This window comes from Leucoraja erinacea, chromosome 5 (assembly GCF_028641065.1).
Source record: "Leucoraja erinacea ecotype New England chromosome 5, Leri_hhj_1, whole genome shotgun sequence".
NCBI classification, from domain to species: domain Eukaryota; kingdom Metazoa; phylum Chordata; class Chondrichthyes; order Rajiformes; family Rajidae; genus Leucoraja; species Leucoraja erinaceus.
Window position 1 is genome coordinate 16,822,737 of NC_073381.1, and position 16,686 is coordinate 16,839,422.

At 43.9% G+C, this 16,686-nt stretch overlaps 1 protein-coding gene across 1 annotated transcript in view; it reads right to left on the minus strand.

The window, feature by feature from the left end:
- Positions 1–1,865: 1,865 nt before the first annotated feature.
- The window catches only part of cog2 (component of oligomeric golgi complex 2), a 55,611-nt gene continuing 40,790 nt past the window's right edge, over positions 1,866–16,686 (minus strand). Inside the window, exons 14-18 of the mRNA XM_055635099.1 lie at positions 15,678–15,750; positions 11,933–12,075; positions 5,732–5,871; positions 4,781–4,964; positions 1,866–2,481 (exon numbers count right to left, since the gene is read on the minus strand). Of these exons, the coding sequence (XP_055491074.1) occupies positions 2,380–2,481; positions 4,781–4,964; positions 5,732–5,871; positions 11,933–12,075; positions 15,678–15,750 (642 nt within the window). The 3' untranslated portion in view covers positions 1,866–2,379. The remainder of the gene's footprint in view (positions 2,482–4,780; positions 4,965–5,731; positions 5,872–11,932; positions 12,076–15,677; positions 15,751–16,686) is intronic.

Below are 16,686 nucleotides of genomic sequence, written 5' to 3' on the forward strand. Positions count from 1 at the left end.
GAAAATAGTTCAGTAAAAAATAAACAGGGAAAAGAACCATTGAGATGGGAGCAAATGGTCCTCAAAAAGAACCATCAGCAGCAGTTTGTCATTGAACCTAATGGCTTCTTCTGGCCAGGACACAAAGTGCTGTAGTAACTCAGCAGGTCAGGCAGCAACCCTGGAGAAAATTGATAGGGGGATGGGGGGGGGGGGGGGGGGGGGGAGTGGGGGGACAGTAAAGAAACCTGGAAAAGGGCACCAATCCATATTCTCCAGGAATGCTGCCCTGCTAAGTTACTCCAGCACTTTGTGTCTTTTTGTGTATTAACCAGCATCTGGTCTTTGTTTCTACATCTTTTTCTGGTCTTTTGAATCAGGAGTGATGGCACTAATATACATAAATGGCATACATAAACTAACATATTGGAGACATATAGGAAAGTAATAATGGCAAGAAAGAATAGTCTGTTAAAATGCCACAATTTGATAATTTTAAACTAAATGTATTTACATGCTGCAAATTGTGTCTGTGTAACTATGCTCCTTATTTATGTGGTATCCATATAAACAGTTCAGGTTGAAATTACACCCGAACAGGGAAGGCACCAAGGATCTACTCCTTGAAGCATTCATGATCACTTGATAGATCTGAACTGCCTGCAACTGTTTCAATAGGCAGATGGACGGGAGCCACTGCATTGGTGCGTGTTTGCAGTCATGTATAGGCCAAACTGGGTCAGGATCATAGGCTGTCTTCCCCGGAAGGTCCTTTGTAAACAATAGGAGAACAGCATCCAGCCTGCATTGAAAATTAGCTTATTATCTTTTCCTTCCACCCAAGCGGGCAGACAGGGCCCAGGTTTAAAGCCTTGTCTGATAAATGACACCACTGACAGCACAGCACTTTCAGTGAAATCCTGCCCAAATGATATGCTGAAGTAACCACACCTGAACGTCTGACCTTCCAACTTCAACTCTAAGCATGGGCCGAAATGAACCAGATATTTTGTATTCTTTTCTGCACTTCTTGTTCAGTAATATAATGTTGAGTCAGGGCAGCTGTAGACAATCCAGAGTTCAGTTTAATGTAAACCTTGTGGGTAAACTCAGCTTGTTCTCAGGGGCATTCACCCAATCTCACAGCAATCCAAGCAGGAACATTCCCAGTCAGCAATACTTCCCTCAGCGTTATTTTCAAAGTGAATTAGTTCCATACATCAACCACATTTTATCTATTTCATGCTTTAAATGATTGAACAGTTCGAAGTATCCAGGTAATTCTCATCATGTAAAGAATGTAACCATGTAGTCGTTATACATGGTAATGAAGGACATTAAAAACAAAGGAACTTCTCGAAGAACTTTCATAAAAGGGTGACACAAGGGAGTCCGGACGCTGAAACCTTGAGCAAAGAACACACCATTGGAGGAACCCGGCGGGTTCATTTGAATGAACTGGAAGAACACCTCATTCTGCTTGGGTAGTCTACAACGCAATTGCATGGACGTTCAATTCTCCAATTTCAGGTATTCTTCCCCTTTTAATTTTTCAAACCCAACATTTTTCCTCCCCACCCAGACACACCTTCTTTCAACTTCCTCTCTCCCCCACCCCCATCACTCAATTCATTTCCCCTTCTCCACCTACTCATCACCCCACCGCATGTCTCCATGTTTCTCACTCCCCCTCCATTCCTTTCTACCCACCATCCTTCCCTCTGGTTCTACATTTCACTCCCAACCTTCCTCCTTTTTCAGATTCTTTTGTCTCCCCCACCTCTAATAATATTCCTAGTTATCAGGAATGCATCTCTACGATTCAGCTCAAACCAGCAACACTAAGTTCCATATTTCAACCATTATTCAGACAAGATATTTCTCCAGAAATCCTTGTTAATTTATTTAAATAAGATGAGAAATCATTGACATAGTAGAATTTGAATAATGCTTTACTTTACATTCTTCCCCACTATTGGAGTGGGGGGGGGGGGGGGGGAGGAAAAAAAAAATCACAGTTCTTGTCTTAGTAGTTCCAATTCCAACTACATATAAAGAGTGTGAAAGATAAATTGCACTTGCCTGATGCAGCCACTGAAATCCTGCATCCTCCACATATTGTCCAATTCCCCACTAAGAATTATAGGTACAACAAACCAATGAACGATCAGTAACCCCATACCTACGTTGCACAAACATCCTTCAGAGATTTACAAGCTGCAATCCCACCTTCATGATTTATCGCGGCTCAGACTCAAGAAGAGATTTGCAACACACGCCCGCCCACCTTGCGAATTATAACTGTGAAACATAGCATTAAAGCGGCTGGTGTGGTGAAACGTTTGTTGTAATCCAGCCAGAGGGTGGAGTTTGTTGTTTCTTCCTGGCTCCCGCAGTCTGTCAGACAGGCTCAACTGCAGCCGCACCTTTGGCAGCTTGCACTATATCCAGCAGAGCAGCAAACTGTGTGAAGGATGACATCTGCAGGCCCAGTTTCTGGACCTGGGAAATAGAAAGGCAAATATGATCAATTAACTGGTTCGACAACCAATGCATTTACAACAGAGAAGTATTACTCTAGTGAGATATTACTACTAAATTATGCATTCTTTGTATTGGATGTAACTTTTTTTAAATAAATAGGGATTATAACTTATACACCTTTTAAGATAATTCAGATCAAACCATAAAGTTTAGTTTAGTTAAGGAGATACAGCATTGACCTTTGGCCTATGCCCGCTATCGATCACCCGTGCACACGTTCTATATTGCCCCACTTTCTCATCCACTCCCAACACATTAGTAATAATTTACAGAGGCCAATTAACCTACAAATCCGCACGTCTCTGGGATGTACGAGGAAACCGGAGCACCCGGTGGAAAACCATACGGTTACAGGGAGAACGTGCAAACTCTACATAGTCAGCACCCACGGTCCGGTTCGAACCTGGGTCTCTGGCACTGTGTGGCAGCAGCTATACCAGATGCGCCATTGTACCACAACCTATAGAAGAATATAAAATAAAGAAAATATAAAAACATTGAGAATCAGCATATCTATGACCACCCAGTTCCAAGTGTCTCCTCACCACCCTACCAACACCAACCCCATTCCATGGCGCCACAACCTAATTGGGCCGAGGAAACAGAAACATAGAAAATAGGTGCAGCAGTAGGCCATTCGGCCCTTTGAGCCTGCACTGCCATTCAATATGACCATGAACGATCATCACCCCATACTCAGTATGCACAAACATCCTTCAGAGATTTACAAGCTGCAATCCCATCAGGGGGTATCACGGATCACTTTAGCCACAAGGGCCACATCTAACTCCCTCTTAAATATAACCATATAACAATTACAGCACGGAAACAGGCCATCTCGGCCCTACAAGTCCGTGCCAAACAACTTTTTTCCCTTAGTCCCACCTGCCTGCACTCATACCATAACCCTCCATTCCCTTCTCATCCATATGCCTATCCAATTTATTTTTAAATGATACCAATGGCAACCTGCCTCCACCACTTCCACTGGCAGAGCATTCCACACCTGCTGACATCTGCAGGCCCTCTGGACCTGGGGATAGAAAGGCAAATATGATCAATTAACTGGTTCGACAACCAATGCATTTACCCCAGAAAAGTATTACTCTAGTGAGATATTACTACTAAATTATGCATTCTTTGTATTGGATGTTCCCTTTTTTCAAATAAAAAGGATTGTAACATCACACTTGTAAGATAATCAGATCACCATAAAGTTTAGTTTAGTTAAGGAGATACCCCCTTGACCTTCTGCGCCCCAGATCGATCAACCGTGACACTTCTATATTGTCCCAACCTATCATTCTGTAACTTAGTGATAATTGAAACCCAGGCAATTAATTCTAGTAAATCTCCGTCTGTACTCTCTCTATTTTGGTTGACATCCTTCCTATATAATGGGCGCCAAAATTGTACACCAAACTCCACATTGGTCTCACCAATGCCGGTTGTAATTTGTGATTTGTGTGGCAGCAGCATACCAGAAGCTTTCTTTACCACCCTATAGCTATATGAGAAATAAAGAAACCTTCAAGGAACTATGAGAATCAGGTTATCCCAGATCCCTCTGTTCAAGTGTATTCCTCACCACCCTACCATTTACCATGTACGCCCCTATTCCAAGGCGCCACAACCTGTTGGGCCGCCAACATAGAAACATCAAATAGGTCAGCAGTAGGCCATTCCCTTCGCCATCTTTCACCGCCATTCAATATAACCAAATGGCTGATCATCCAACTCACTATCCCGTACCTGCCTTCTCTCCATACTTTATCCACAAGGGCCACATCTAACTCCCTCTTAATATGCCAATGACTGGCCTCAACTACTTTCTGTGGCAGAGAATTCCACAGATTCACCACTCTCCGTGTGAAAAAAGAAATTCTCATCCCGGTCCTAAAAGATTTCCCCCTTATCCATAAATTGTGACCCCTTGTTCTGGATTTCCCCAACATCAGGAACAATCTTCCTACATCTAGCCTGTCCAACCCCTTAAGAATTCTGTAAGTTTCTATAAGATTCCCCCCTCAATCTTCTAAATTCTAGCGAGTGCAAGCCAAGTCTATCCAGTCTTTCTTCATATGAAAGTCCTGACATCCCAGGAATCAGTCTGGTGAACCTTCTCTGTACTCCCTCGATGGCAAGAATGTCTTTCCTCAGATTAGGAGACCAAAACTGTACGCAATACTCCAGGTGTGGTCTCACCAAGGCCCTGTACAACTGCAGTTGAACCTCCCTGCTCCTATAAGTGACCTACCTGTTCCCATAGGTACTCGACATCCAAAGCAAGTTGTAGCCTGATTTTATTATCGTCACTGATCCCGCCACTAGTTGTTCCCATGCTGCTTGGAGCTGCAGATTTCCTTGCTTGCTTCAGTCGCTTCAGACTCTCCTCCATCTTTTGAACTGAGCTTAGGACATCAGAAACTGTTTCGTAGTATCTGGAAAGAAGTTGTTCAGCCTGAGTTTTTTTTTTTTAAAACAATTTCTCCCTGTACATTGTGTCCTAAAGTGCCTTCATCCAATCATGATTTTAAGAACCAAAAACCATCATTCTTTCATCCAGCCTCAATTTAAGGAAATAGTTTAAGCAATCATTGTCTCTTTAATAATTGGGAACAAGAAACCAATGTTCTTTATTTTAGTTTAGTTTAGAGACAGAGCATGGAAACAGCCTACCAAGTCCATGCATCTTTGGGATTTGGAGGGAAGCTGGAGCACCCACAGAAAACCCACGAGGTCACAGGGAGAACGTGCAAAATCCACACAGACAACACCCACGGTCAGGAACAATTTTGGCTATAACCTGAAAACTCAGGGCTCTTCACAAGTTTGTCACAGGACTGTTATCATCCACCACACAGTCAAAATAAGTGTACAATTTGGCACAATAATAAACAAAACAAATATCTCACCCAAAGCTCACTCCCAGCCTACAAAGCTTCCTGAGTGCTGCACATAGAAACATAGAAAATAGGTGCAGGAGTAGGCCATTCGGCCCTTCGAGCCTGCACCGCCATTCAATATGATCATGGCTGATCATCCAACTCAGTATCCTGTACCTGCTTTCTCTCCATACCCTGATCCCTTTAGCCACAAGGGCCACATCTAACTCCCTCTTAAATATAACCTTGGATATTCAGAGTAACTTACATAATAGCACAGTTAGAATGTTTACTTACGATAAGTTGGACCATGGAATACTTACCTTTCCGTGCTAATTCTAATGGCACCAGATAACCACTCCTGTATCCGGTTTTCTTTCACAACGCTCTTATATTGATTCTGAAGGTGGTACAGGGGTTTCAAAGCATTTTCAATGTACAAGGAGGCCTTGCTTGGGACTTCCTGACAAAAACAAAAATGTTTTAAGAATGACACAAACTTCATAGCAATCACGATGAGATCTAATCACACGGCAAGCAGGGTGTAGGTTCAAGCTAGGTAAGATCAGGCAAAGTCTGCAAAGCAATCTGAATGCCTTCTTAAGAGTTTACTCTTTTCTCACGATGTTAGCTGGGGAATTGACATGGCCAGACCATGGGGTAAACTTACCCGATCCCCGTCAAAATGGTGTCATGGAATTTTTTTTGTCACCAACTCAGCCAGCAGATACCGGGCGCCCTTAGACAGGGCAGCACGGTAGCACAGAGGTAGAGTTGCAGTCTTGCAGTGCCAGGGACCCGGCTTCGATCCTGATTACAGGTTCTTGTCTGTACAGAGTTAGTATGTTCTCCCCCTGGTTTTCTCCGGGATCTCCGTTTTTCTCCCACACCCAAGGACATACAGGTTTGTAGGTTAATTAGCTTGGTATAATTGTAAATTGTCCCTAGTGTGTGGAGTCATTGGTCGGAGCAGACTCGGAGGGCCAGTGGGCTGTGTCCCTATGGCACACATTAAGGACATTTTTCAATTTTACCGAAGCCATTTAACCTACAAACCTGTAGGTCTTTGGAGTGTGGGAGTAAACGGGTGCACCCGGAGATAACCCACACAGGTCACGGGGAGAACGTATGAACGTATACTTTGTACAGACAGCAGCTATAGTCAGCATCAAACTCGGGTCACTGATGCTGTGAGGCAACAACTCTGCCGCTGCACCACCATGTTTGTTGACCAATCCCAACTACCTTTGAGACGGTGAGCCGCAGCAGTCCTCCAGGTGAAAGTCCTTTTGCATGCTTTAGGGGAGATTGCTCCAACATTTAAACCCAGCAACAATTTCCAGGCTACATATTATTCAAGTAGGATTGTGCATGGAGGGGAACCTGATGGTGACGGCGTTCCGAGGCATTTGCTGCCTTTGCCCTTCTTGGTTTAGATTCCATATGATTGGGAAGTACTGCTGCAGAAGCCTAGGTGAGGAACTAGTGCTTTTTGTAGATGGTCTACATTATACCCACTGAGCACCGGTGTTGAGGGAATGAAAGTTTATAGTGGTGCCTAGGGTGCAACTTTCACGTGGTCAACAGACAAGTGATCCAGGCAAATGAAGTGTATTCTTTTACATTCCTGACGTGCCTTGAAGCTTGCGTCATTGTAGATATATGTAAGTGGTTCAGTTGATTTTCTGCACATTTTCTGATTTAATAGTAAATGGGCAGATTGGATTTCTCCCGCTTTTTCTGAACAGGAAGTACCTGGGCAATTTTCACAAAGTCACGAGATGCCAATATTGTAACTGTACATGGAATAGATAAGCTAGTGGCACGGGGAATTCTGGAGGGCAGTACTAAGGCAGAGTTGTTGTCTGATCCCACGGACTTCACTGTTTCCATTGCTCTTAACCATTTCTTTCATTCCTTTGCAATGATTTCCTTTCCCTGACTGACACAACCACACTTCCACTCGATTCTTACTTCAAGACATGCGGTTAAACTTCTGTGCAGCTTAGCGTCAGAAATTTCTGATAACTAATTACACAGATTGAACTTTCAATTCAAAGGCAAAACACAAAATGGCCTCAATATATGTACTTGTCTTCTCATCTACATTTGTCAAGCTGTTCCAATCCTTCCTTCCTCCAGGTAGCCTCTAATGGTTTAAATTAACAAGGTGGATCTTTGGCTTGTCCATTCTAAGACTGTCATCACTTTCCCCACCTTGTCCTTCTAACCTTGTTCTAAAATGTACACCAGCATGAATTTAGCCAGTCTATTGATAATATATCAAATTGAAAAATGCTCTAAAATTATGAATAATCGCATAAGCTACATCCCCAAGACCCCACTAATGCAACAATTTAGTTTAGTTTAGAAATACAGCATGGAAACAGGCCATTCAGCCCTACAGGTCCACACCGATCATCTGTCACCAGTTCTATGCTATCAACACCCTTGGTTCACTGTCAAAATTTCCCTAGAGTTCCACCAGCATGAATTTAGCCAGTATATGATAACAAATCAAATTGAAAAATGCTCTAAAATTAGAATAACGCATAAGCTACACCCAAGACCCCACTAATGTCACAATTTAGTTTAGTTTAGAATCCCAGGATGGAAATTGATCTGCCAAAAGGTCCACACCGAAATCTGTCACCAAATGCTACACTGAAACATGAAATTAGAAGTGATGAGTGGAATGGCTTGGGGGATTTGGGAAGAATTTGAGGACCAGGGGGGGGGGGGGGGGGTCACAATCAATCTCAGTTGGGAAGAGGGAATTGATCTGCCAAAAAGCATCCTCCCATGAATCCAACTGGAGTGATGAGTGGGACTTGGGGGAGCCGGCCTTCCTGAGGATGGGGGGGGGGTTTGTTGATCCTATTGGCGTCTGCAGCCTTCGCCCTGCTGTCCCAGCACATGGCAGCGAAGAAGATGGCACTGGCTACCACTGATTGGAAAAACATCTGCAGCATCTTACTGCAGACATTGAAGGAGCGGAACATTCTCAAAAAGTACAGCCGGCTCTGACCCTTCTTGTACAGGGCCTCAGCGTTCCTGAACCAGACCAGTTATCGGTCTAGGTACACTGCAATGTATTTGTACGCCCTGGTAAACTGCGCATCCACACCATTGATGGAGACAGGGGACAGGGGTGTTCCTCTCCTCCTAAAGTACATCACAAAACAAAGTGGATGAGCCTGAGGAAATAAAGTGGATGAGCTTGAGGCTCAATTAGAAATTGGCAAGTATCATGTTGTGGGAATTACAGAGACATGGCTGCAAGAGGATCGGGGCTGGGAACTGAATATTCAATGGTATACGTCCTATCGAAAAGACAGACAGGTGGGCAGAGGAGGTGGGGTAGCTCTGTTGGTGAGGAGTGAAATTCAGTTCCATGCGTTGGGTGACATAGAATCAGGAGATGTAGAGTCAGTATGGATAGAACTGAGGAATTGTAAGGGTAAAAATACACTAATGGGAGTTATCTACAGGCCCCCAAACAGTAGCCTGGATATAGGGTGCAAGTTGAATCGTTAAAATTGACATGTAGCAAAGGTAATGCTAGGGTTGTTATGGGAAATTTCAGCATGCAGGTAGACTGGGAAAATGAGGTTTGTGTTGGACCCCAGGAAAGGGAGTTTGTGGAGTGCCTACGAGATGGATTCTTAGAGCAGCTTGAACTGGAGCCCAACAGGCAGAAGGCAATTCAGGATTTAGTGTTGTGTAATGAACCGGATTTGATAAGGGAACTCATGGTAAAGGAGCCATTAGGAGGTAGTGAGCATAATATGATAAGTTTGAATCTAAAATTTGAGAGAGAGAGAGAGAAGGGAAAATCAGAAGTGTCAGTATTACAGTTGAACAAAAGTGACTATGGAGGAGCTGGCCAAAGTTGACTGGAAATATACCCTAGCAGGGATGGCAATGGAACAACAATGGCAGGTATTTCTGGGAATAATACAGAAGGTGCAGGATCAGTTCATTCATGGATTCATTCCATAGAGGAAGAACGCTTCCAAGGGGAATAAGGAGCTACTGAGGCTGACAAGGGAAATCAAGGAAAGCATAAAAATAAAAAAAGTATAACATAGCAAAGATGAGCGGGAAACCAGAGGATTGGGAAACTTTTAAAGAGCAACAAAAGATAACTAAAAAGGCAATACGGGGAGAAAAGATGAGGTACGAAGGTAAGCTAGCCAATATAAAGGAGGATAGTAAAAGTATGTGAAGAGGAAAAAATTAGTTAAGACCAAAGTTGGACCCTTGAAGACTGAAACAGGTGAATTTATTATGGGGAACAAGGAAATGGCAGACAAGCTGAACAGGTACTTTGGATCTGTCTTCACTAAGAAAGACATAAACAATCTCCCTGGTGTACTCATGCCCAGAGGATCTAGCGTGACTGAGGAACTGAAGGAAATTCACATTAGGCAGGAAATGGTGTTGGATAGACTGATGGGACTGAAAGCTGATGAATCCCCAGGGCCTGATGGTCTGCATCCCAGGGTACTTAAGGAAGTTGCTCTAGAAATCGTGGACACATTGGTGATCATTTTCCATTGTTCTATGGATTCAGGAACAGTTCCTGTGGATTGGAGGGTAGCTAATGTTATCCCACTTTTTAAGAAAGGTGGGAGAGAGAAAACAGGGAATTATCACAGTTAGCCTGACATTGGTGGTGGGAAAGATGCTGGCGTCAATTATAAAATATGAAATATCGGCACAATTGGATAGCAGTAACAGGATCGGTCCGAACCGATTGGTCAAGCATGGATTTATGAAGGGGCAATCATGCTTGACCAATCTTCTGGAATTTTTTGAGGATGTAACTAGGAAAATAGACATGGGAAAATTGAAAACCAGTGGATGTAGTGTACCTGGACTTTCAGAAAGCATTTGATAAGGTCCCACATAGGAGATTAGTGGGCAAAATTAGAGCACATGGTATTGGGGGTAGAGTGCTGACATGGATAGAAAATTGGTGGACAGACAGGAAACAAAGAGTAGGGATTAACGGGTCCCTTTCAGGATGGCAGGCAGTGGCAAGTGGGGTACCGCAAGGCTCGGTGCTGGGACCGCAGCTATTTACAATATATATTAATGATTTGGATGAAGGGATTCAAAGTAACATAAGCAAATTTGCAGGTGACACAAAGCTGGGTGACAGTGTGAACTGTGAGGAGGATGCTATGAGGATGCAGGATGACTTGGACAGGTTAGGTGAGTGGGCAGATGCATGGCAGATGCAGTTTAATGTGGATAAATGTGAGGTTATCCACTTTGGTGGCAATTATTATCTGAATGGTGTCAAGTTGGGAAAAAGGGAAGTACAACGAGATCTGGGGGTCCTTGTTCATTAGTCACTGAAAGTAAGCATGCAGGTACAGCAGGCAGTGATTAAAGCTAATGGCATGTTGGCCTTCATAACAAGAGGAGTTGAGTATAGGAGCAGAGATCCTGCAGTTGTACTGAGCCCTAGTGAGACCACACCTGGAGTATTGTGTGCAGTTTTGGTCTCCAAATTTGAGGAAGTACATTCTTGCTATTGAGGGAGTGCAGCGTAGGTTCACAAGGTTAATTCCCAGGATGGTGGGACTGCATGTTGATACAATGGAGTGGCTATACTCTAGAATTTAGAAGAATGAGAGGGAATCTTATTGAAACATAAGATTATTAAAGGATTGGACACGCTAGATGCAGGAAATTTGTTCCCGATGTTGGGGGAGTCCAGAACCAGGAGCCACAATTTAAGAACGAAGATGAGGAAAAACATTTTCACCCAGAGAGTTGTGAATCTGTGAAATTCTCTGCCTCGGAAGGCAGTGGAGGCAGTCAAGAGAGAGTTAGATAGAGCTCTTAAAGATAGTGGAGTCAGGGGATATGGTGAGAAGGCAGGAACGGGGTACTGAATGTGGATGATCAGCCATGATCACAGTGAATGGCTGTGCTGGCTCGAAGGGCCGAATGGCCTACTCCAGCACCTATTGTCTATTGTCTAAACTCCTTAGCCTTGTTAGGTGATGAGCTGTAGGTGATTTTCAGCCAACACCACTCAACGAAAAGTCGTTAAACTACACCTCTGTATTCAGCTTGTTCTCTTCCCTAAACCCTGATGCAGCCCCCACATGTGTAAGAACCCCACAGCTCTACTTTATAGCGCAGTATTTTTCCATTTGAGGCACAAATCCAGGATGTGAACGTTCTAAACCAGCGCGTTCACAGGTCCTGTAAAAGGCAGCATTGAACACTAAATTCCTTTTGGCCTATAAATTTAAATGAGGTGTTTTATTGTGAATTATTTTGTTGGACACAGGGCGAAAGAGATGTTTAGATCTAGTAATGAAGTTTGAAATTTGGGTAACTAACTTAATATTTTCCTGCTAAAGAACTAATGGAGCCCAAAGACAGATTATCTGGTCCATTATGACTGCGTTCTAACTGCTGCTCGCTTTAAAATGTTCACATGTCAGTGTTTGTTATTCCGCTTACAACAAAAACAAAGATGGCAATTGTTAAATGCTCACCTTGTTAGTCCTCCGATAGAGCCTGGGGACCTCAGAAGCATTTTTAAGATAGCTGAAACAGGATTCACTGAGTTCTTCAATAATCTTGTCACTTAATGGTGGTATACTGTTTTTCAAAGAAGTCTGAGACTCTGCCAGTGCTTCTGTTAGGGGGAGAAATACAGATTAGCACCTTAGCAACATAGAAAATAGGTGCAGGAGTAGGCCATTCGGTCCTTTGAGCCTGCACCGCTATTCAACATGATCATCCAACTCAGTATCCTGTACCTGCTTTCTCTCCATACCCCCTGATCCCCTTAGCCACAAGGGCCACATCTAACTCCCTCTTAAATATAGCCAATGAACTGCCCTCAACTACCTTCTGTGGCAGAGAATTCCACAGATTCACCACTCTCTGTGTGAAAAAAATGTTTTTCTCATCTCGGTCCTAAAAGACTTCCCCCTTATCCTTAAACTGTGACCCCTAGTTCTGGACTTCCCCAACATTGGAAACAATCTTCCTGCATCTAGCCTGTCCAACCCCTTAAGAATTTTGTAAGTTTCTATAAGATCCCCCCTCGATCTTCTGAATTCTAGCGAGTGTCCAGTGTCTAGTAGCTGCCTTCTCCTTCATCCTCCTCTCATCTCAATGGCCCCATCACTTTTTTCCTATTTCTCTCTCCATCTACTTCCATCAACCAGCTGTCTCTTGTCTCCCAATTCCACCCACCCCGTCACCTCCTGGTGTTACCTGTCCATTATCCTTCACCCGTTCCCAGAACATCGATCACTCCCTGGCTCCTGCCACACTACTCTGACTCTCCTCTTTACACTGGCCATCTTCTCCCTTCTAGTGCAGGTCTCAACCCAAAACGTCAACCCAACATATATGGCGGTCAACCCACTGAGTTTTTTTTTTTTACACATTGTTTTTTTGTTGCACATTAACATCAGAGTCAGGGCATGATCAATGATGTATTTATTCCCTAGTATACTTTATTCCTGCTTTCTTCACATTTTATTTTACGAGTGATGATAAAGGACATGGAATGGCTTTGGTCTGCGAATTAGCTATCAGGAGTAAAATATTCCCTTATACATAGCACCTGAGGGGTATATGGAAGCAATGTGGGACAAGATTTATGAAAGTAGGCGATTTCAGAAAAACGAATCAAGGATTGGGTTCTCTCTTCAGATCACCCTCTGGGCTGGGCATTATCTAGCTTGACACCAAAAAGTAATGAGGAAACTAGATTCTTCCAGGAGCTACTCATCCAAGTCTTATCAATTAGATGTTAAGGTCTTTTATTGTCATGTGTCACATCAACTGACTATTACGAAAAAAATGTGCACTGCTTGGACAAGTCATCTCTGCATCCACCTTCGATCCACACCAGTTTGCCTACAGAGCAAATAGGTCCACTGAGGATGCCATCGCCACTGCTCTTCACACTGCACTGACCCACCTTGAACACCAGGGGAGCTATGTGAGGATGCTTTTCATTGACTTTAGCTCCGCCTTCAATACCATCATCCCCAGCAGACTGGTCACCAAACTCATGGATTTAGGACTCTCCCAACCCATCTGCCTCTGGATCAAGGACTTTCTGTCTAACCGCCCCCAGACCGTCAGACTGGGCCATCACCTCTCCACCCCCATCACACTCAGCATTGGCTCCCCACAGGGCTGTGTGTTGAGCCCTCTCCTCTACGCCCTCTACACCCACGATTGTGCCCCCGCCCACTTCACCAACACCATCGTCAAGTTTGCGGACGACACGACTGTGGTTGGACGCATCTCAGGAGGAGATGAGACAGCCTACAGGGAGGAAATCCAAAGACTGGCAGCGTGGTGTTCAGACCACAACCTCATCCTAAACACCACAAAAACAAAGGAAATTATCATAGACTTTCGTAAGAACAGTGCAGCCCTCAAACCCCTATACATCAATGGGGACTGTGTGGAAAGACTTCAGATTCCTGGGCACACAAATTACGGAGGATCTCTCCTGTACTACAAACACCACCACAGCAGTCAAGAAGGCCCAGCAGCGACTCTACTTTCTGAGGATCCTCAGGAAAAACAACCTGGAGGAGAAGCTGCTGGTGTCCTTCCACCATTGCTCCATCGAGAGTGTGCTGGCGTACTGTATAACCACATGGTATGCCAGCTGCTCTGCAGTGGACAGGAGAGCCCTTCAAAGGGTCATCAACACCCCACAAAAAAATCACTGGCTGCCCACTGCCCCCCCTGAAGGACATCTTCAGCTCTCGCTGCCTTGGCAGGGCAGCCAACATCCTGAAGGACCCTTCCCACGCTGGACACAACCTGTCCCATCCGCTGCCCTCTGGCAGACGGTACAGGTCTTTCAAAACTCGCACAAACAGACTCAGAGACAGCTTCTACCCCATAGCCATACGTGAACTTAATAATGCAAAATAAGAAATAACACTCACATTCAACTGAATGGTTCTACCTCAGCTGCTATTGTTATTTATCTGTAATTTTTTTAAATATGTATATATATTTACCTTTTCTTATATATTTAAAATTGCTCTTGTGAATCGCACCGTGGGATTGACTTTTAAATTTTGTTGTACCATGTGCAATGACAATAAAGAGATTCATTCATTCATTCATTCACCTGGATCCTCAACTTCCTGACCAACAGATCCCAATCAGCAAGGATAGGGGACAAATCATCCTCTACGATAATCCTCAACACGGGTTGTCGGCAAGGATGCGTTCTCAGCCCCCTTCCTCACTCCTTGTACACCCACGACTGTGCAGCCATGTACAAATCTAATTCCATTTTCAAATTCACAGTCTGAACTAAACTGCTGTTCTGCCTAATGCACTTGCTTCATTCATCTCAAAGTTCTGTGAGATTTAGTTGTGGGCAAAGTGATTGCCACAATAAACTACTTAAGTGTTACGAAATGTTTCCAAGATTTAACCTGACCAAATCTGTTATTCTACCAATACATAGGAAAGAGACTGTATTTCCCTAGTAAAATGGCAATTATGATCGAGGTAGCATTAGTTCTGAATCAGGTGGCTGTGGGTACGAGCCCCATTCTATAATGTAGGATGACACTTCCAATGGAATACCGAGGGAAGCAGTATTGTGCGTGGTGCCATCTTTCAATGAGGCAGTTCCGCTCTTCCAGGTGCTACTCTTCCAAGTCTTATCAATTAGATGTTCAACTGGCTATAAAAAAAAGTGCATTACTTGGACAAGACAAAGCATTTTATCAAAGGGCAACCGTCCAGCATCTCATATAAGTGCAAAAGATTTAGGCAAAGATCCTGGTTTACTTGAGAAATCACAATCACTAAATACAGAAGGCCTGGTCCTTATTTCATGGTTGTTTGTTTGCAAATTGGTAGCTGCACTTCCTAAACGGTAGCAGCAACTATATTTCAAAAGTAGTTTATTGCCTGTGTGTAAAAGACCACACAGAAAGATTCTTATTTCCTTATAGTTGAACCTTGAAGCAAGATCAGGTGAAATGTTATATAGGTTTCTTACCATGAGTCAATCATTCTTTTATAGCTGTTTAATTAAATTAGACAGAAAGAAAGAAGCAAAATCTAACATACATAAACATTCGCTCCAAACCCTCAATAAACTCTGAAAATCCTCACACAGATTTCCTCACTGCCCAATCTCCAATGATGCTGTAGCATAAAGCAGCTCAAAACCATGAGGGACGTTCATCATACATCCTTCAACTCCCTTAATTTTTTTTTAAAAGATCTTACCTGAAATAAGAGAGAAATTCTGAAAGCCAATACCCTTTAGTCTTGGATTGATTAGGTCTAAAAGGCCAGGAAGCTGAAAAGAAAATGTTAGAGATAAAGTAAAACATGTTCTGCATTTTACACATCGTCAGCCAATCCAAGAAGATATGGACTCTTGATAGGACAGACCCACAGTATACCATCCCAGAGATTATTGCCCATATATCTTGGGTGCAAATGTCGGAATGGCAATCGACCAAGGATGACACCGCAAAGAGTTCCCAATCTGCAGTGTGACTGAGTGGTAGAGTGATACAGTGCGGAAACAGGCCCTTCGTCCAAACTCGCCCACACCGGCCAACAATGTCCCAGCTACACTAGTCCCACTTGCCTGCGCTTGGTCCATATCCCTCCCAGGCACGAGCCGTCAGGGTAGGCACTGCCTACCCTGACTAAAATTATAACATGGTAATTACTAAATATAAATAGTAAAGGCATGGGAGAATTATGCCTATCCAAGAGATCGATCTCTTAGGTAGGCATAATTCTCCGTGCCTTTCATCCACAGCGCTTGTAACCCTTGAAGGTCTGTGCAGCCCACGTGCCGTCAGCGCTGCTGGAAGCCGTCAATTTCAAGCGGGGCTGAAGGCAGCTGAAATTCTGCCTTTGCAGCACTGCGCAGGCGCAGCGCGAGTTTCTTGGCGGGGTTTTCAAATATGGGTTGGCATTATTTTAAGTGTATCTTAGGAAACAGAGAGAGAAGAATGGAGCTCGTGTACCAATGATGAGGTATGTACATTTCTTGGTGATGTTTTTAAATACCGTATTTCCCAGGGTGTGGGGGTGGGGGGAGAGCTCCTTTCAACATCGTTTGGGGAGTCTGGCCCAGGGTAAAGTTACGAGAAGGGTAGGAGCGTTGTGAAGGGGGGGATCTGGATCATACCAGCAACCCACTTGTGACGCTCCTTGCACGGAGCCACTGCATTGTGGCCAGGGAGGGGGGTGTGGGAGAAGTAGCTTGGGTGGCTGT